This window comes from Pelophylax lessonae (genome assembly GCF_965119305.1).
Source record: "Pelophylax lessonae genome assembly, chromosome: 2".
NCBI lineage: Eukaryota > Metazoa > Chordata > Amphibia > Anura > Ranidae > Pelophylax > Pelophylax lessonae.
In genome coordinates this window covers 231,013,071-231,028,847 of record NC_138769.1, presented here as the reverse complement: position 1 = coordinate 231,028,847, position 15,777 = coordinate 231,013,071, and the positions used below count along the sequence as shown (strand labels likewise).

The following is a 15,777-nucleotide window of genomic DNA, read 5'->3' as shown; positions in this document are numbered from 1 at the left end:
CTATTCAGCCAGTAAGACGTTAGCATGCATGATATCCATATACTGACTGACAAAATGCATATATTCATTTGCAACATGCCCTTTGGTGGTGGTCCAATCCACCCAACACAAATATTTTATTGATGCATATGTATTGGTGGTCTCAGTAGCCCACTGATTTCTTATGTCTCTTAGGAGCACCAACAGCATCACCATTAATACTGACTCAATCCCCCACCCTCCAGGCAAACATCTAAATGCACAGATGAAATACACTGCATTGTGATGTAAATGGACCCTAAACATTACTGTCATACATTTTATCATTTACATCCTTAAGCTGGCCATAGATGACTCACTTTTTTCCCATTTATTCAGGAAAACAACAAATGAATTCCTCCATCCACAAGTGAGGTGGATGGAGGATACCTCTCTGCTGGGACATTGTATTCTGACATTGGGACTGTCAACATATACTGGATAGCAGTTGCAGATGCTGATCAAGAAAACTTTTTTAAACATTCTCATTCCACAGAAATCGTGCTAACTTCTGTCGAACAGGGATGAGCACACATAGATCAAAATTTGGAACAGGACGAATTACAATAGATCTAGGGCCATTTTTACTCTTGAGCCCTAAGATCTATTTAACTGTTATTCTCAAAAATGTACACAAATGTGAATAAGAGGCAAATAAAAACATAAACAGGTGTGAACAGAGATATTATTGGCAATGCATGTTAAAATTATATACAAACATTGATGCTGCCAGCTAGACTAGACAGCTCTTCTAATGTCATTACCTTGCATGACATAAAGCGCCAACAGCCAAGTGAAAACTCCAGGGCTCGTAACTCTCATCCACCATCGGCTGAACAATGGAAATAATACAACTCTTACAAGACCTTTCCGAGTTAGGGATGTCCATGGGCTTTCAGGTTTAGCTTTGCCAAATGTTGATCCTAAAATAGGTAAAAAATGTGATTTACACACAAATTCGCACTAAACCTTTCATTCTTTTTCACAAAAACAATACAGATTAGGTTATTGTGACATCATTACTTGCTTATATCCCTGGTAAGTAAAAGAAGCATCTGTGTCAAGAAAATGAGAAATAGATAAAAGCATAATAAATTAGAAGTACTGAACTACAATGTAGTATCAAAGCCCATGTTTCAAACCCCTGCTGATTTAAATTTTTCTGACAGCTACAGATATATTTTTATGCATTCAGCCCCAGGCAGCCAAGCTGGTTTTGTTTTCTCATATACCAATCAAATGCACAATACAGACTTCAAAAATAAATGAAAATCCCTAAACCTATATATTTTCAAACAGAGAGTATCCTCTACAGTAGACAGCAGCCACAGTTTTCTACTTCCTATGATAATACTACAAATACTTGTCAAGGTGTATCTGCATAAAAGATGTTATCACACAAATGAAATATAAACTATGGCATTCCACTAAACCTAAAATACTATGCAGCGTTCATAATTAAGATATAAATATAGTCACATAGTTAGTATGGTTGAAAAAAGACACAAGTCCATCCAGTTCAACCAATAAAAGGGGGGGAAAAATAATCATACAATCCCATTTACATAATCCTATCCAAAGGATCCAAAGGAAGGCAAAAAACCCCAGCAAAGCATGATTCAATTTGCTCCAGTAGGGGAAAAACTCCTTCCTCATACCCCAAGAGGCAATCTGATATTTCCTGGATCAACTTTACCTACACATGTTAGTATATACAATAAGCGGAGCGCTGATAATTGATATAAATTGATAAAACATGATCATAAAGAGCAAAGTTCATATGAAAAATTAATGAAAAGCCCCCAAAAAAAAAAAAAATTAAAGTGCCAAATTCTTAGATGAAAATACGTGAAGTGTCCAGAAAATGTGCAAAATAGATGAATGTAGTAATTGAAACGAACAGACTCCGTAAACCGAAGCATCACAGATCCCAGAATATGTGAGAAAAGATGGTATTTACCAATCCTTCAACCTTGGTAACTACAACCACCAACACTAAGCAAAGGGAGAATGGCCACTTACCAGAATCAGATGGCCTCCAAATGAATGAAAAAGCCTACAGCGCTTGGTCAGGTAAGTGTCCAAGGTATAAGGAAACATCAGCAATATTGATTCAGGCAAATATCCAGGTAATGTGATTTCCGGTATATATATATATATAAATGAAACAAAGGATCATAGTGTAATCCAATAAAAACTGTTGAGCATTTATTAATAAAAGAGTGCACTCATAGACAAGATATGCATGACAGCATATAAAACGATCCAGAGAACAAACGGGCTGCAGCGTTCCCAATGTAAAACAAGCCGACTGGAGAACGTGGTGAGGCCACGTCTGTTCAATTAGTTATCTATTGACCTGTGTTAGCTGCTATTTGTTTTTCAATTTTTACACTGCCACTATTTATTGAGCGCAGATTTTTTTGTTATTTGGTCTATACATGTTACTGTACCCAGTTATATTATGTACGTTTAGGAAAGAATCCAGGTCTTTTTTAAAGCAATCTACTGAGTTGGCCAGAACCACCTCTTGAGGGAGTTTATTCCACATTTTCACAGCTCCCTCTGTGAAGAAACCTTTCCGTATTTGGAGATTAAATCTCTTTTCCCCTAAACTATATATAGACTGTGCTGCAAAACAAAGAAAAGGAATTCTGTAAACTGAAGAAATACATAAAAAACGTTTACAGCTCAAACTAAGAAGGAATAAAGTAAAATTAAGTCCCTTAATTTATTATAAAATGCCTAATGGCTACAAGAATAAGGTAGTAGGTTTTAGGGGTCCTGTGCACATTTATCGGTTACAAGTATTTGCACATGTATGTTATAGGTAAATGACTGATTTTTATATTACTACTTTTTTTCTATTTCAATTGTTTTTGTTTTTTTTTTCGTTTCAAGCTAAAGGAGATCAAACAGTAATACAGAACAATAGCTAAAGAATACCAGGAAAACAAAAGGGGAGAGTACAGTATGTCTGAAAGTGCTCACATAGCCGTGTTAGCAGACGATATGCAGTTATAACAAAGATAACTATCATTAGGTTCAAGGTGATTTCCATTTATAATACGTTGATGTATCCCCGTCAAAAATCCTTCAAACATAGAGGGACAGGAAAAATAGATGACTTTAAAGTGATACTAAGGCAGGACTTGCTGGGTGAAGGATATAGGAGCCATTGATGCGCGATCAATCGGATATGGACTTAGAAACAATCCCTGTTACCTCCCTATCAGCCTCCCACAAGCTCTTGCAGCTGTTTATTCTCCATAGAGCTTACTGTACACCCGCCAATTTGTTTGAATTGGGCAGGAGAGATACGCAGCTGTTTTCTAAATGTAATATACATAGGGGTGATTTTATACACATGGTCTAGTGATTCCCAAATATTACACGGCATTGGACCGAGGTCCTACAAACCATCTCTATGCTCGCCCATGTGCCTGTACCTCACCTTTTTGCATCAATAAAAAAGAGTTTGGATTTAAAAATTATTATATTATATAATATACAATAGTACAATAATACATAATAATACAATAATTATATATTATACAATATTTAATTGCCATCATTATAGTACATTATTTAAAATTTGCTTTTCAGAGGCCACATGACATTTCCAAGGTCTTTCCTGTGCTCAGGGAAAGTTCTGGGGGAGAGTTTCTAGTTATCTGCTGATATCTGAATATGTGTCTGCACAGTGCTGATTGGTGCTGTTCCAGTCACATGACAAAAAAAAAAAATGCTTGTAGAATAGTGAATAAAAATAAATAAATAATAGCCACATAATATATATATATATATATATATATATATATATATATATATATATATATATATATATATATAAAAAGCTTTCAGAATAGTGAATTTAAATAAATAAATATTAGCAACAAAGTGTTTTAAAGCTCCATAGAAATCTAAATTTCAAAGAAAATGTTTATTATTTTTGCAATAATGTGGTGTAGGTTTAGTTTAAGTTGACTGACAATAGCTTTCACTTTGTTTACATTGTAAGGAAATCTGGAGGAGATTCTGCCAATGACAGGATGTGTCACGCCCCTCCAGCGCGTGTCTATGGTGTTCATGTGCTTGGACTAACAGGGAGGTGAAGCCTTCATCAATCACCATCTTATATCCTGCACCAATAGGATGGAGGGGAGTGTCATTTATCATGTGTGACCCTATAGTCATGTGGGCTGCATAGATTAGAAAAAGGAGGAAACTGGAGAATTCTCAGTAGATGCCAACAGCTGGTCTACACATTCTCAGGTTGCAGTGGGCATAAACATGGAAGGAGGGACAGTGAACAGCAGGAGAAATTAGGATTTTTGCAGTCTACAGAAAATAAATGCTCTAGTGGATGAGTGAGTAAGAACATAATGTAATATAGCATGTATTGACAGTTGTTAATGATTTGGGTCTAATGGCATTTTAAATGAGCTGAGGAATCGAATGATTCCCGCAAACATATCCCCTGGCTGGACAGACAGCGTTGGTTAATATATATGCATAAGCAGAAGAATTGAATGTGCTTAGCCATACAAAAAATCTAAGAATGTGAGCACCATGCTCCAGAACATTAAACTATTAAGAGAAGAGCAATTGTGTTTGTGAGAAACGCAGCAGTGAAGTGGAGGTAAGGAGATATCTGTGGACTGAGAAATAAGAAAGAGATATAGGGAAAGAAAGGAAAAGATGGAAGGAAACTCATTCATCCAAAATATTACTACTTTTTTTATACACTTACGTTGTTGCTGTTGAGGAGGCAGCAGTTATTTCGAAATAAATTAAAATTTACATAGGCTTTACATTACCATTACTGTTGTCTGAGGGGCAATCTAACCATCAGATAAAGTACAGACCCTTAGAACTCCCAACGGGTGAGATTTACCTCTATATCTCGGTGGCTATGAATGGCAGCAGAACATACATACAGCTAAGGGTCATGGGAAAGGGTTGGGGGGGGGGTAATTTGAATAGAGGAGAAACATCCCCATAACTAAACTATACTAAATAAAGCCAAAACCTTTTACATTTTGGAAGTAGGCAAGGGTTAACAAGTTTTTAGCCATCTATGTGCCACTGGGGAGATTTCCTCTTGTTTCCAGTCCAATAAACACAATAGGAGGTGAGAGCAAATTCCCTTTTAAACAGTCGCAGCAAGTGTCCCCAGTGAAAGATTTATTCATGTTCTGGTGACAACTCAAAATTTTAGATTCTCCCTACCAAAGAGAATAAATCTGCTGGAGACACAGACAGCAATAAAAACCTAACAGCGGTTCTAATGCCCCCCTCATCCCCACCACTCTATCCAAAATGAAAAAACCTTTTTTCTTTATATACATTTTATTATTTTATGTTTGTAAAATATGTTAAAGAACAATCACCTGCCAAAGAATTGTTTTCTATATTAAAAAAAAAAAAAATGTTTCACTGAGTTTACTTTAGCTATTATCCAGCTATTTTCAAACATAATTTTACCAAGTGCTAACTTTACTCTCATGGTTCATAGTAATGATCATAGCAGCAGGATAGTGCAAACGCTTCAGTCATTGCTTTTCATCTCTCTGTAATTCCATCCTTTGCTGGCTATTAAGGATGAGGTTGCAGTGGAGTCAAGGTTTTAAACTGAGCAACCCAAATCAGAATAACATTTCTCAGTTGGAATTTTGGAGATCACAGGCTGTGTAGTTGTTAAGGAACTGCACATTACAGGAGAAAGCTGATTATGGACTCAGACCTGCATGCATTCCATTAAGGAGCCACCACCATGCCTGCTTGCTGCTGTCAAATCAACTCAAATGTCTCATTTACATAGAAAGAACAACATCACATTTCACTTGCTGCTGCTATTTTAGGTATTGCTGTTTGTACTGCCTTCCCTGCCTACTTGCCCCTACTGGTGCTCTAAATTCTTCACTCATAAAAAAACTATAATTATTTATATATATCACCTTTAGATGATGCGTAGGCCTCATGCACACTGGATGTTTTTTTCTAAGTCTCCTAGATGCCTTTCCTTCTGGCAGCAGCGTTTTGCCAGAAAAAACGTTTGACGCTTGTAAAGGTGTTTAAAATGCCCCTTAAAGTGATTGTAAAGGCTTGTGTTTTTTTTTTTTTTTTTTTTTAATAACAAACATGTTTTACTTACCTCCCCTGTGCAGTAGGTTTTGCACAGGGCAGCCTGGGATTCTCCTCTTCTCGGGTCCCTTGTTCATGCTCCTGGCCCCTCCCTCCTGTCGAGTGCCCCAACAGCAAGCAGCTTGCTATAGGGGCACCCGAGTCAAGCTGCAGCTCCCTGTGTCCATTCAGACACAGGGCTGCTGTTCAGGCCCCGCCCCCTCTTAATTGACAGCAGCAGGAGCCAATGGCACTGCTGCTTTGTCTCAGCCAATCAGGAGGGAGAGTCCCGGACGGCCGAGGGAATGCATTAAGATTAAAAATCTTCTGACTCCTTTAATGCACTAGCAGTGTTTTTCTTTCTGCCTCTAAATGCCTGTGTGTGCATGGAAACATAGGCTAACATGAAGAAACAAACACCAGACTCTCCTAAAAGCAGCATAAAAAATGTCCAGCATGCATGAGGCCTTTTTCTATCAAAATAAAGAAAAACATTGGACGTCTTTGTTTTCATCTTTCCCTTTTGCAAACTTTATGCTGCTGCGGCTGCCACAACACTTCCCTGACACATTTTTTTATCATCATCTCTTTACAAGTCACAAAAACAGAACCATAAATAGGCAAAAAACCCCCCCTAAAGTTCAACGTTTCTGGATGAGAAATAATTTCCTTATATATTCGGTTACCATGGTCATTTTTACTAAATGCTTTGTTAAACAAACAGGTAAAAAATATTCAGAGACACACGCAAACTTTAATGTATGTTTTTAGCAGCTAAAATCGCTATCGCTACTGCTTGGAAAAATGCGGTTGTCAATTTAGCCCTAAAGTAGCACAAATTAATCTGCATTATGCTCATTGAAAAGATTGCAAGTGTCTTGCAGGACAAAAACTCTCTTTGAAAAGATCTGGACCTCCGGCTTACTTACTTGTAGGCTATGGATGTGCAGAGTTAACTCCTGGGTTCCCGGGTGGTGGATTCCTGGTTGGACGTAATCTCTCTACCATAGTTGTCTTTCTTTCCTTGCTTTTCAACCTTTCCCTGTCCTTTTTAGTTGTTCTTTATTCATTTGGTGGCCTTGATCTAGTTGAGGGGTTATCTATCCCAATAGATGATTAAGGTTTTTGTTGGGAATATGTTCTGTTACTGCACATATTTTGAAGACAATTTTGATGACGTTGTGTATTGTTGGTGCTACAGGCCCTTTGGGGCGCAAATTATTCTTGCAGCCCGATCTGGAATAAAGTCTATAGTCCTCCAATGTGGGCCTATTGCATAAATGGGCTGGGTCAAGCCAGCCTGGCCTCACTGTCCAATTTCTTATGTTATCATTTTATGGTTATTAATAAGCTGATGCTCCTCCACAGGGATTGGACTATTTTCTACCATGCTAATGGACTAACATTCATCGATTCCTTCATTTCTATGTACTTTACTCTCTTCTGAACTCAGACTGGGTTCACTGCACAGTACAATTCCGGCATTATGGTTCATATGTGCATCTATTACACTGCATCTGCAGTGCTATTTACGGTATTGTTTTGCTATTATGTTTAGTTTTTTTACATCGTTTTATGTAATAAAAATGATTGAAACAGAAAAAAACCCTCAGCAAAACACACTTTCCCCGTATAATACTTTGTTCCCTAATACAGATTTGTGTTCTACAATTTAAATTAAAACAGTCAACACAATCCTATGCAAAGTTTCACAGAACCTTGGCACATTTTGCAAAAGTGGAACTTAGTCTTACGTATAGATAAGCACAGCTTATATAAAACATGTCATGTGATTGATGCTGATGATTGTTTTCAAATCTACAATAAAACACCCACCAACTTTTGTCATGCTGTCTTGTTGACCATTCTTCTTGGACTGTGTGTTGGCAGCCGGACAAAGCTGGGGCTTCATGGAGCACTGCTGGGTTGATTGAGGCTGGTTACCCAAACAGCAGGAATGTAAAAACCCAAAAGCCCTTGGAGTATAAGCATTGTATATACTGAACTGGGATTGTACCTACCCTCAATAATTAAACACGTTAGGAATTAGCATTTGCCTACAGGCACCCTTCAAAGTGTGGCACCTGCATCGCCTGTCTGGAGAGAGAGAGAATTCTGCGCCTCCCTCTCTCTCTCCATGGGTTCATGGGCGCAAGAAGCTGCAGGCAGTTTAGTTATGCTACTGTTCCCGGTTCCGTCGGCTCCCAGGTGGTCTGAATAGCCCCTTTAGTATATTCACAAGGGCCCAGGACTTGTAGCATGGAAGGACTTTTTTCCTAAATCAGCTTGCAGGCAGATTTTCACAAGTTTCCAGTGTCATGTTTGCTGATAACATTTTAGCTCTAGTTCACGTTCCCTGTTGGCGACGTGATATCACTGACAGCCGCTTCTTCATTGCCTGCCTCTTTCAGTGAAGTGCTGAGGGAAGAGCGGGCTCGGGCTAAGAGGGAGTCAGCGGCAGGTTGGAAGGTGGCATATGGCAGACATCACATCATCAGCGCAGCGGGCAAAGACAGCTGTCTCAGTGAAGTGAACACACAGACACAGGAGTACACTGACTGAGGGATCCTTCATCCATTCTCCATTCATCAAGTCTGCAGAGAATTCTCGTTATCTTTGTGGACCGCCAGGTAGGGGGTACGACAAGATAATGCCGCCAGTTCAGACACTCTGCAAGCAGAGGTGATAGCCACCAAAAAAGCCACCTTCAGAGACAGCGTAAGCAGGGGAATCTTCCGAATATTTTCAAAGGTAGGCTTCTGGAGAACTGAGAGCACCAAGTTCAAATTCCACGACGGTAGAGGAGACGGCACCGGCGGAGTCGGGTGTTGAACTCCTTGAATGAAATTACGCACCAAGTAATGCATGGCCAATGGTCGCTAAAAAAATACCTCCAAGGCAGACACATGGCCCTTGATAGTACTCAAGGCCACCTTCTGCTCAACACCACGTTGAAGGAAGGTCTAAATTCAAGCCACCGAAAAGGAATGAGGGTGAATACTGATGGATACACACCACGAAATGTACGCTTTCCACGTACGATGGTAAATCCTTCTAGAGGTAGATTTCCCAGCCTTCAGCCCAGTCAGAATCACTGACCCAGGCAAACCTCTATCCTTCAGCACCTGGCATTCAACAGCCAGGCCATCAAAGCCAGCGACTGTAAAGCAGGATGGAAGATCGGCCCTTGATACAGCAAATCCTCCCTAAGAGGCAGTTTTCAAGTGACATCAGCGACCAATCGCACCAGGTCGGCATAGCAAGACAGGCGAGGCCAGTCGGGAGACACCGGGATGACCAGAATCCTCTCTGCCTTGATCCTGCGCAGAAGCCGGGGAACAAGCTTGAGAGGAAGGAAGGCAAAGATCAGGCAATACTGGCCCCATGGGGCCACCAGAGTGTCTGTGGCGTCCTCCAGAGGATCATGTGACTTTGCCACAAATCTTGGTACCTTTCTGTTGAGTCAAGACGTCAACAGGTCCACCTCAGAGGTGCCCCACTGCAGACATATCCTATGAAACACGCCCGGTTGAAGGTACCACTTCCCTTGGTCCAAAGCCTGCTAAATGAGATAGTCCACCTGCCAATTGACCACCCCTGGAATATGTATGGTGCAGAGGGCAGGAACAAAGTGTTCTGCCCACCGGAGAATGCTGGCTACTTCCAGAGCCGCCAACACACTATTTGTTCCGCCTTGGTGATTCACATAAGCCACTGCCGTGGAAATGTCAGGCTGGATCCGTACCGGGAGCCCCCGGAGCTGGTCCGCCCAGTGATCCAGGCACAGCCTGATAGCCTGGAGAGCCAAGACATTGTTCGGAAGTCTGGATTCTTCCAGCGTTCAACAACCCTGAGCGGAGCCCAGCCCCAGGACACCTCCCCACCCGGACAGACTGGCATCCGTCATGACCACTGTCCAATACAAAGGGAGAAAAGATTTCCCTGCCGAAGAGTCGGAGAGCTAAGCCACCAGACCAGGGAACCACTGTTTTCCCGGCTCAGCCCAATCTGATTGTCCAGAGACTTTGGACACTTGTCCCATTTCACCAGGATCTCCCTCTGGAGGGACCACGTATGGAACTGTGCAAACGAGACCGCCCTTAAAGGTAGACACCATTAGGCCCAGCATTTGCATGCAAGTCTGGAGGGAAGATGTCCTGAGGGATAGCAACAGATGAATCACAGCATGCGAAGAAACACTCTGGCTAGAGCTGAATTCAGAGTCAGACCCAGATAATCCAATTTTCTGGACAGAATCAGGGCAGACTTCTGGTTGTTCAGAAGCCAACCAACCTCCTTCAGGGTCAGTATAGTGATCTGCACGTCATCCATCAATGCAGATGAGGACTCCGCTCGCAAAAGGAGGTCTTCCAGGTAGCCCATCACAGCAATCCCCAGGTGATGTAGCAACGCCAGAACTGGGGAAGACCCGAGGAGCGGAAGCAAGACCAAAGGGTAAAGCCACAAACTGGTAGCGCTCCTCTCCAACAGCAAAGGGGAGGAAATGCTGGTGTTGGGCACATATTGAAATGTGCAAGTAAGGATCTTTGATGTTGATAGAGGCCAATAAATCCCCCTTATGTAGGGATGCCATCACCGTGCGAATGGAGTCCATTCTGAATTTCTGTACCCGCCCAAAACAATTCAGGGCCTTGAGGTCCAGAATAGGACTAACCTGCCCTCCTTTTTTGGGACCATAAACAGGTTTGAATAAAATCCCTGAAGCCGTTCTGATACCGAAAACGGGACAAGTACTCCCTGAAGCAACAGGTCTTGCACCCGAGTCCATTCTGAATTTCTGTACCCGCACAAAACAATTCAGGGCCTTGAGGTTCAGAATCGGACTAACCTTGCCCTCCTTTTTTGGGACCATAAACAAGTTTGAAAAAAACCTTGAAGTTGTTCTGATACCGGAATCGGGACAATCACTCCCTGAAGCAACAGGTCCTGCACCGCTCTGAAGAGAGCTTGCAGCCAGTCCAGGGACAGACGCATGTTGGAAGGAAAAAACCTTTCCAGAGGGCAAGAAATAAGCTCTATCTTGTAACCAGACAGAATTAATTTGTGGATCCATTTGTCGTTCACCTAGGGGGTCGACGGGCCTGGAAACCAGCGAAGACGTCCCCCCATCCCAGGTATGCTAAAGGGGCCTTGTTCGTGGGTCTAGAAAATCCCGCTATCAGCTTTCTAGACCAGTGTCGCTTGGAACCTCCCGAGGGTGGTTTGAAAGGTTTTGAACCCTTGTCAGTGGATCCTGAGGGATGAAGAAACTTTTTGTGTGCCGAGATAAAAGGGCAGCAATGAGGCTCCTTTCCCTTCCCAGACTGCGGAAGAAAAGTGCTCTTCCCTCCCGTAAGACTCTTAATGATGCAATTCAGGGTAGCCCCAAACAGGCGATCGTCTTGAAAGGGCAAATGAGTAGGAGCTTTTTTTAGAGGTTTGGTCCGCAGCCCAACACTTAAGCCACAACACACTCCTAAGCACTGCTGCCAAAACAGATAGCTTAGAAATCAAAGGGGCCAGGTTCATCATCACAGAGGCATCACAGACAAACTGCAGCCCCTCGACCAACTGGTCCACCAACTCAACAAAGGCAGGGGGAATCTGCTCACCCCCCAGATCATGGGGCAAAAGTTTAGTCCATTTAGTTAAGTGTTTGGGACACCAGGGCAATGGCCAGGACTGACCGTAGCATCGAACCTGCAATAGTGAACATATTGCAGGCCACAGACTCCGCTTTTCTGACACCGTCACTGTCTCTACCGGAATCATGGTTGCCTTGTTTTACCTAGAGACAGGAGAGTCTCCAGGTTAATGAGTGACTCTGCAAAGAGGTACTTCATAGCAAAGGGTTTAGGAACCACAAAGGGGGACTTTGGACGATCCCAATCTTTGTAGACTAACTTGTTAAAATAGGGGGATAAGGGAACACTTTTGCCGTACGAGACAGCTTATGAGTGCCAAAAGGGACAGCCACTTCCGCAACCGCCTCAGCTGCATCCACCATCTTCAAAGTCTCCCAATTGGTGCGTCTACCAGCAGCTTCTCATGCACAGCTACAGCTGCGGAGGAATCATCCTCACTATCTGATAGATCAGCAAGTGTGGACACAAGCACCGCAGGGTGGGCCACGTCCGCGGCGGCAGAGCCAGATTCAGGAGTGGAGGTACAAAGATGGCCTACACAAAACAGAGGGGGGCCTGTAGGAACCCACAGGTCCGAACATCCTGGGGGTTGCCCGGGTCCACCCCCCACAGCATCCAGGGTGAGAGAGGGAACATCTTACTCACCATACCACGGAACCAGATGGGCACCACTCCAGGCAGATCTCCTCGCCACCAAAATGGGGGGCTGTTGGCCAGGAGGAATGCTGTGGCTCCGGCCAAGACCTGGTCTTATGCGACCTCGCGAGGCATTTAACTCACAGGCCAGCCCCCTGTCCATTGGGGCTATGTCGGGGCTGCCCCAGCGAGGAGCTCTGGTCTGCGTGCGCTCGATGGCCAGACTGCGGTGACCACTGGATCTAGCTATTCAGCCTGGCAGTAAAATGCAGATCTAACAGAAAAAAAAAAAAAGGAGAAAAAATGCCATTTAAAAGAAAAAAAATTGCCAGAACCAAAGATCCCAGCAAGGAGCTAGGTCCTTACTCCTGACTAGGCAAAAAAAACCTGAAGGGAGGGGGATATATACCAGCTAGGACTGCCCATAGGCGTAGCCAAGTCTTTTTCCTGCTTAGTGTCCTACTCCTGTAGCGGGCGACATAACCCTTTGGTTCTAAGATAGAGCGCTGTGTTCGTCAATGAATAAAAGAGAAAAGTAATTTTCAGCAGAAAAAAACCTGCTGGAGAGCTGACCCAATGCTCAAATCAAGTAGATCGCTGGCAGAAAGTTCTTCAAAGTTTCTCCATCTATGCCAGTCTCCTCTAATCATGCTATTTCACTGGTGGAACTGAAGCATGAAAGTTACATCAATCTGTAAGAAAGTCTGGTCTTATCATTGAGTTAATTTCTTTTTTTATTTGACATATATAGTTACATATCATTTATAGTCAAAAAATTACTGCTGTGCATCATGTTCAACATCTCACAACATCTGTATTTTAGTTTGTGAAGGTGTAGGTTGGCACAAGTATTAAATGTAAGTGCTAATTTGTTTATTTCACTTTCCAAAAGGTAGCTCGTGGCATATGTAAATGATGATACTTTACTCTTTAGTACCATGGTACTCTTTTCTTCCTGGGATCCCGAAAAATAGAAGCAGGCAGTTTAAACTATTTTCTAACTCTGTAAATCGCAGGAAATTGCATGGAAATGCTCTGCTAATAGGTTCCTAGTTAGCAATAGTCTATGACAGGGATTCCCAAACTACGGCCCTGCAGTTGTTCAGGAACTACAATTCCCATCATGCCTGTGAATGTCAGAGTTTTACAATGCCTCATGGGATGTGTAGTTCTGCAACAGTTGCAGGGCCGTAGTTTGGGAAGCCCTGGTCTATGAGACATCAGATACTGACCAATCTATCTAAAACAGAATGTAAAAATCTAACAGATTCCCCTTCCACACTATACAGACTCCTTTTTCAATAAATGGATGTTGAATGGGAGGAAGCTGGCAGGGTCACTCACTAAGCAAATTTTGGCCATTTCATTAGAAAATGGGCAAAATTCAAACAGTGTATGGCCAGCCTTAGTCCTGCTAAAACTGTCAACACAAAGCAAAGATTCTCTTATTCGATTATTTATTAAAACTGCCCAACAGTACATGTTTCAACATTTTTAGGTTAAGAAGCGGTGCTATAATGTTACTTACCTCTGACCAGATCCACATCAATCAAGTCAGATTTTATATGAACCATCTTCTTTGGTTTGTTCTTAAAACCCTAAGAGATAGATAAAGAAAGACTTTGTGACTTCAAAACATAAAATATTTGATTTCATGCAACATCATACTGATATATTTCTGTAAACTAATATATATATATATATATATATATATATATATATATATATATACAGCCCTCAAAAATTCTACTCGCCTGCTCGCATTTTGCAAGTGAAATGATGAGGAGGGCGAGAAAGAGAACAGGGCTGTACTGTAGGGGTAATATGCAGCTCCTCTGTTCAGCCTGCCCCTCCTGTCACGAGGTTATGTGTGTGTGTTTCATAGCCCAGTGAGCAGCTCCCCCCCCCCTCCAGGAATGGGAGAGGCTGCATCTGCTCTGCCTTCTCCCGCCCCTCACTCTCTCCCTGTGCCCGCCCACACACTCAGTACAGCCCGTGCGTGCTGTATGTGAAGGAGATGTGTGGGCGGGAAAGTTTCATTAGCAGCCAGCAGCTACATGGTGAACATCTCTGAGTAAGATGAGCACTGTGCCCAGACTTACTCCTCCCTACCCTGTCACCCCCCATCTGTCCCTGTCATCTCCCCCCCCCCTCTGTCGCTGTCATCACCCCCTTCTGTCCCTGTCATCACCCCCCCTTTACCCCCCTCTACCTCCCCCCCTGTCACCCCCCCTGTCCCTGTCACCACCCCCCCTCTGTCCCTGTACCAACCACCCCCCTGTCCCTGTCATCTTCCCCCCTTTGTCCCTGTCACCCCCCCTCTACCTCCCCCCCTCTGTCCCTGTCACCCCCCCCTGTCCCTGTCACCCCCCCTCTGTCCCTCTCATCCCCGTCACCTCCTTTCTCTCACTGTCACCCCCCTCTGTTCCTGTCATCTTCCCCTGTCTGTCCCTGTCACCCCCTCTGTCCCTCTCACCCCCTCTCACTCTCTCTGTGTCACCCCTTCCTTCTCTCTCTCTCCCTGCCACCCCCTCTCTATCTCTCTTTGTCACCCCCCCTCTCTCCCTGTCACCCCCTCTCTATCTCTCTTTGTCACCCCCTCTCTCTCTCCCTCTGTGTCACCCCCCCTTGCCTCTCTCCGTGTCCGCCCCCTCTCTCTCCCTGTCTCCCCCCTCTCTCTCCCTGTCACCCCCTCTCTCTCCCTGTCACCCCCTCTCTCTCCCTGTCACCCCCTCTCTCTCCCTATCACCACCTCTCTCTGTCCACCCCCCCCCCTTGTCTCTCTCTGTCAAACCCCCTCTTTCTCTCTGTTGAACTCTCTCTCTCTCGGTTGTTGTTAATATTTATTTTTGTAACTTAATTCTGAATAAAACAGTGTAATTCTATGAGATATTTTACGAGGCCGTGTTTAGGGGCAGAGCAGGGTAGGGTTTGGGTAGGGCAACAAGTGGCGAGTAACTCTTAAGGCCTGGCTAGTAGCTCAGGACTTGAAATTTTGAGCCCTGTATATATATATATATATATATATATATATATATATATATGATTTTTTGCCATTTTTCAAAGAATATGAATGATAACACAAAAACCTTTCTTTTTCTCGTGGTTAGTGTTTGGCTGAAGCCATTTATTATCAATCAACTGTGTTTACTCTTTTTAAATCATAATGAGAACAGAAACTACCCAAATGATCCTGATCAAAAGTTTACATACCCTGGTGATTTTGGCCTGATAACATGCACACAAATTGAAACAAAGGGGTTTGAATGGCTATTAAAGGTAACCATCCTCACCTGTGATCTGTTTGCTTGTAATTAGTGTGTATAAAAGATCAATGAGTTTCTGGACTCCT

The 15,777-nt window shown here is 43.0% G+C and overlaps 1 protein-coding gene across 1 annotated transcript in view; it reads right to left on the bottom strand.

Annotated features, from left to right (window-relative positions):
* PHTF1 (putative homeodomain transcription factor 1) overlaps window positions 1-15,777 on the bottom strand; it is a 322,940-nt gene that overhangs the window by 230,496 nt on the left and 76,667 nt on the right. The window contains exons 4-5 of the mRNA XM_082246092.1: window positions 13,954-14,023; window positions 783-941 (exon numbers count right to left, since the gene is read on the bottom strand). Of these exons, the coding sequence (XP_082102218.1) occupies window positions 783-941; window positions 13,954-14,023 (229 nt within the window). The remainder of the gene's footprint in view (window positions 1-782; window positions 942-13,953; window positions 14,024-15,777) is intronic.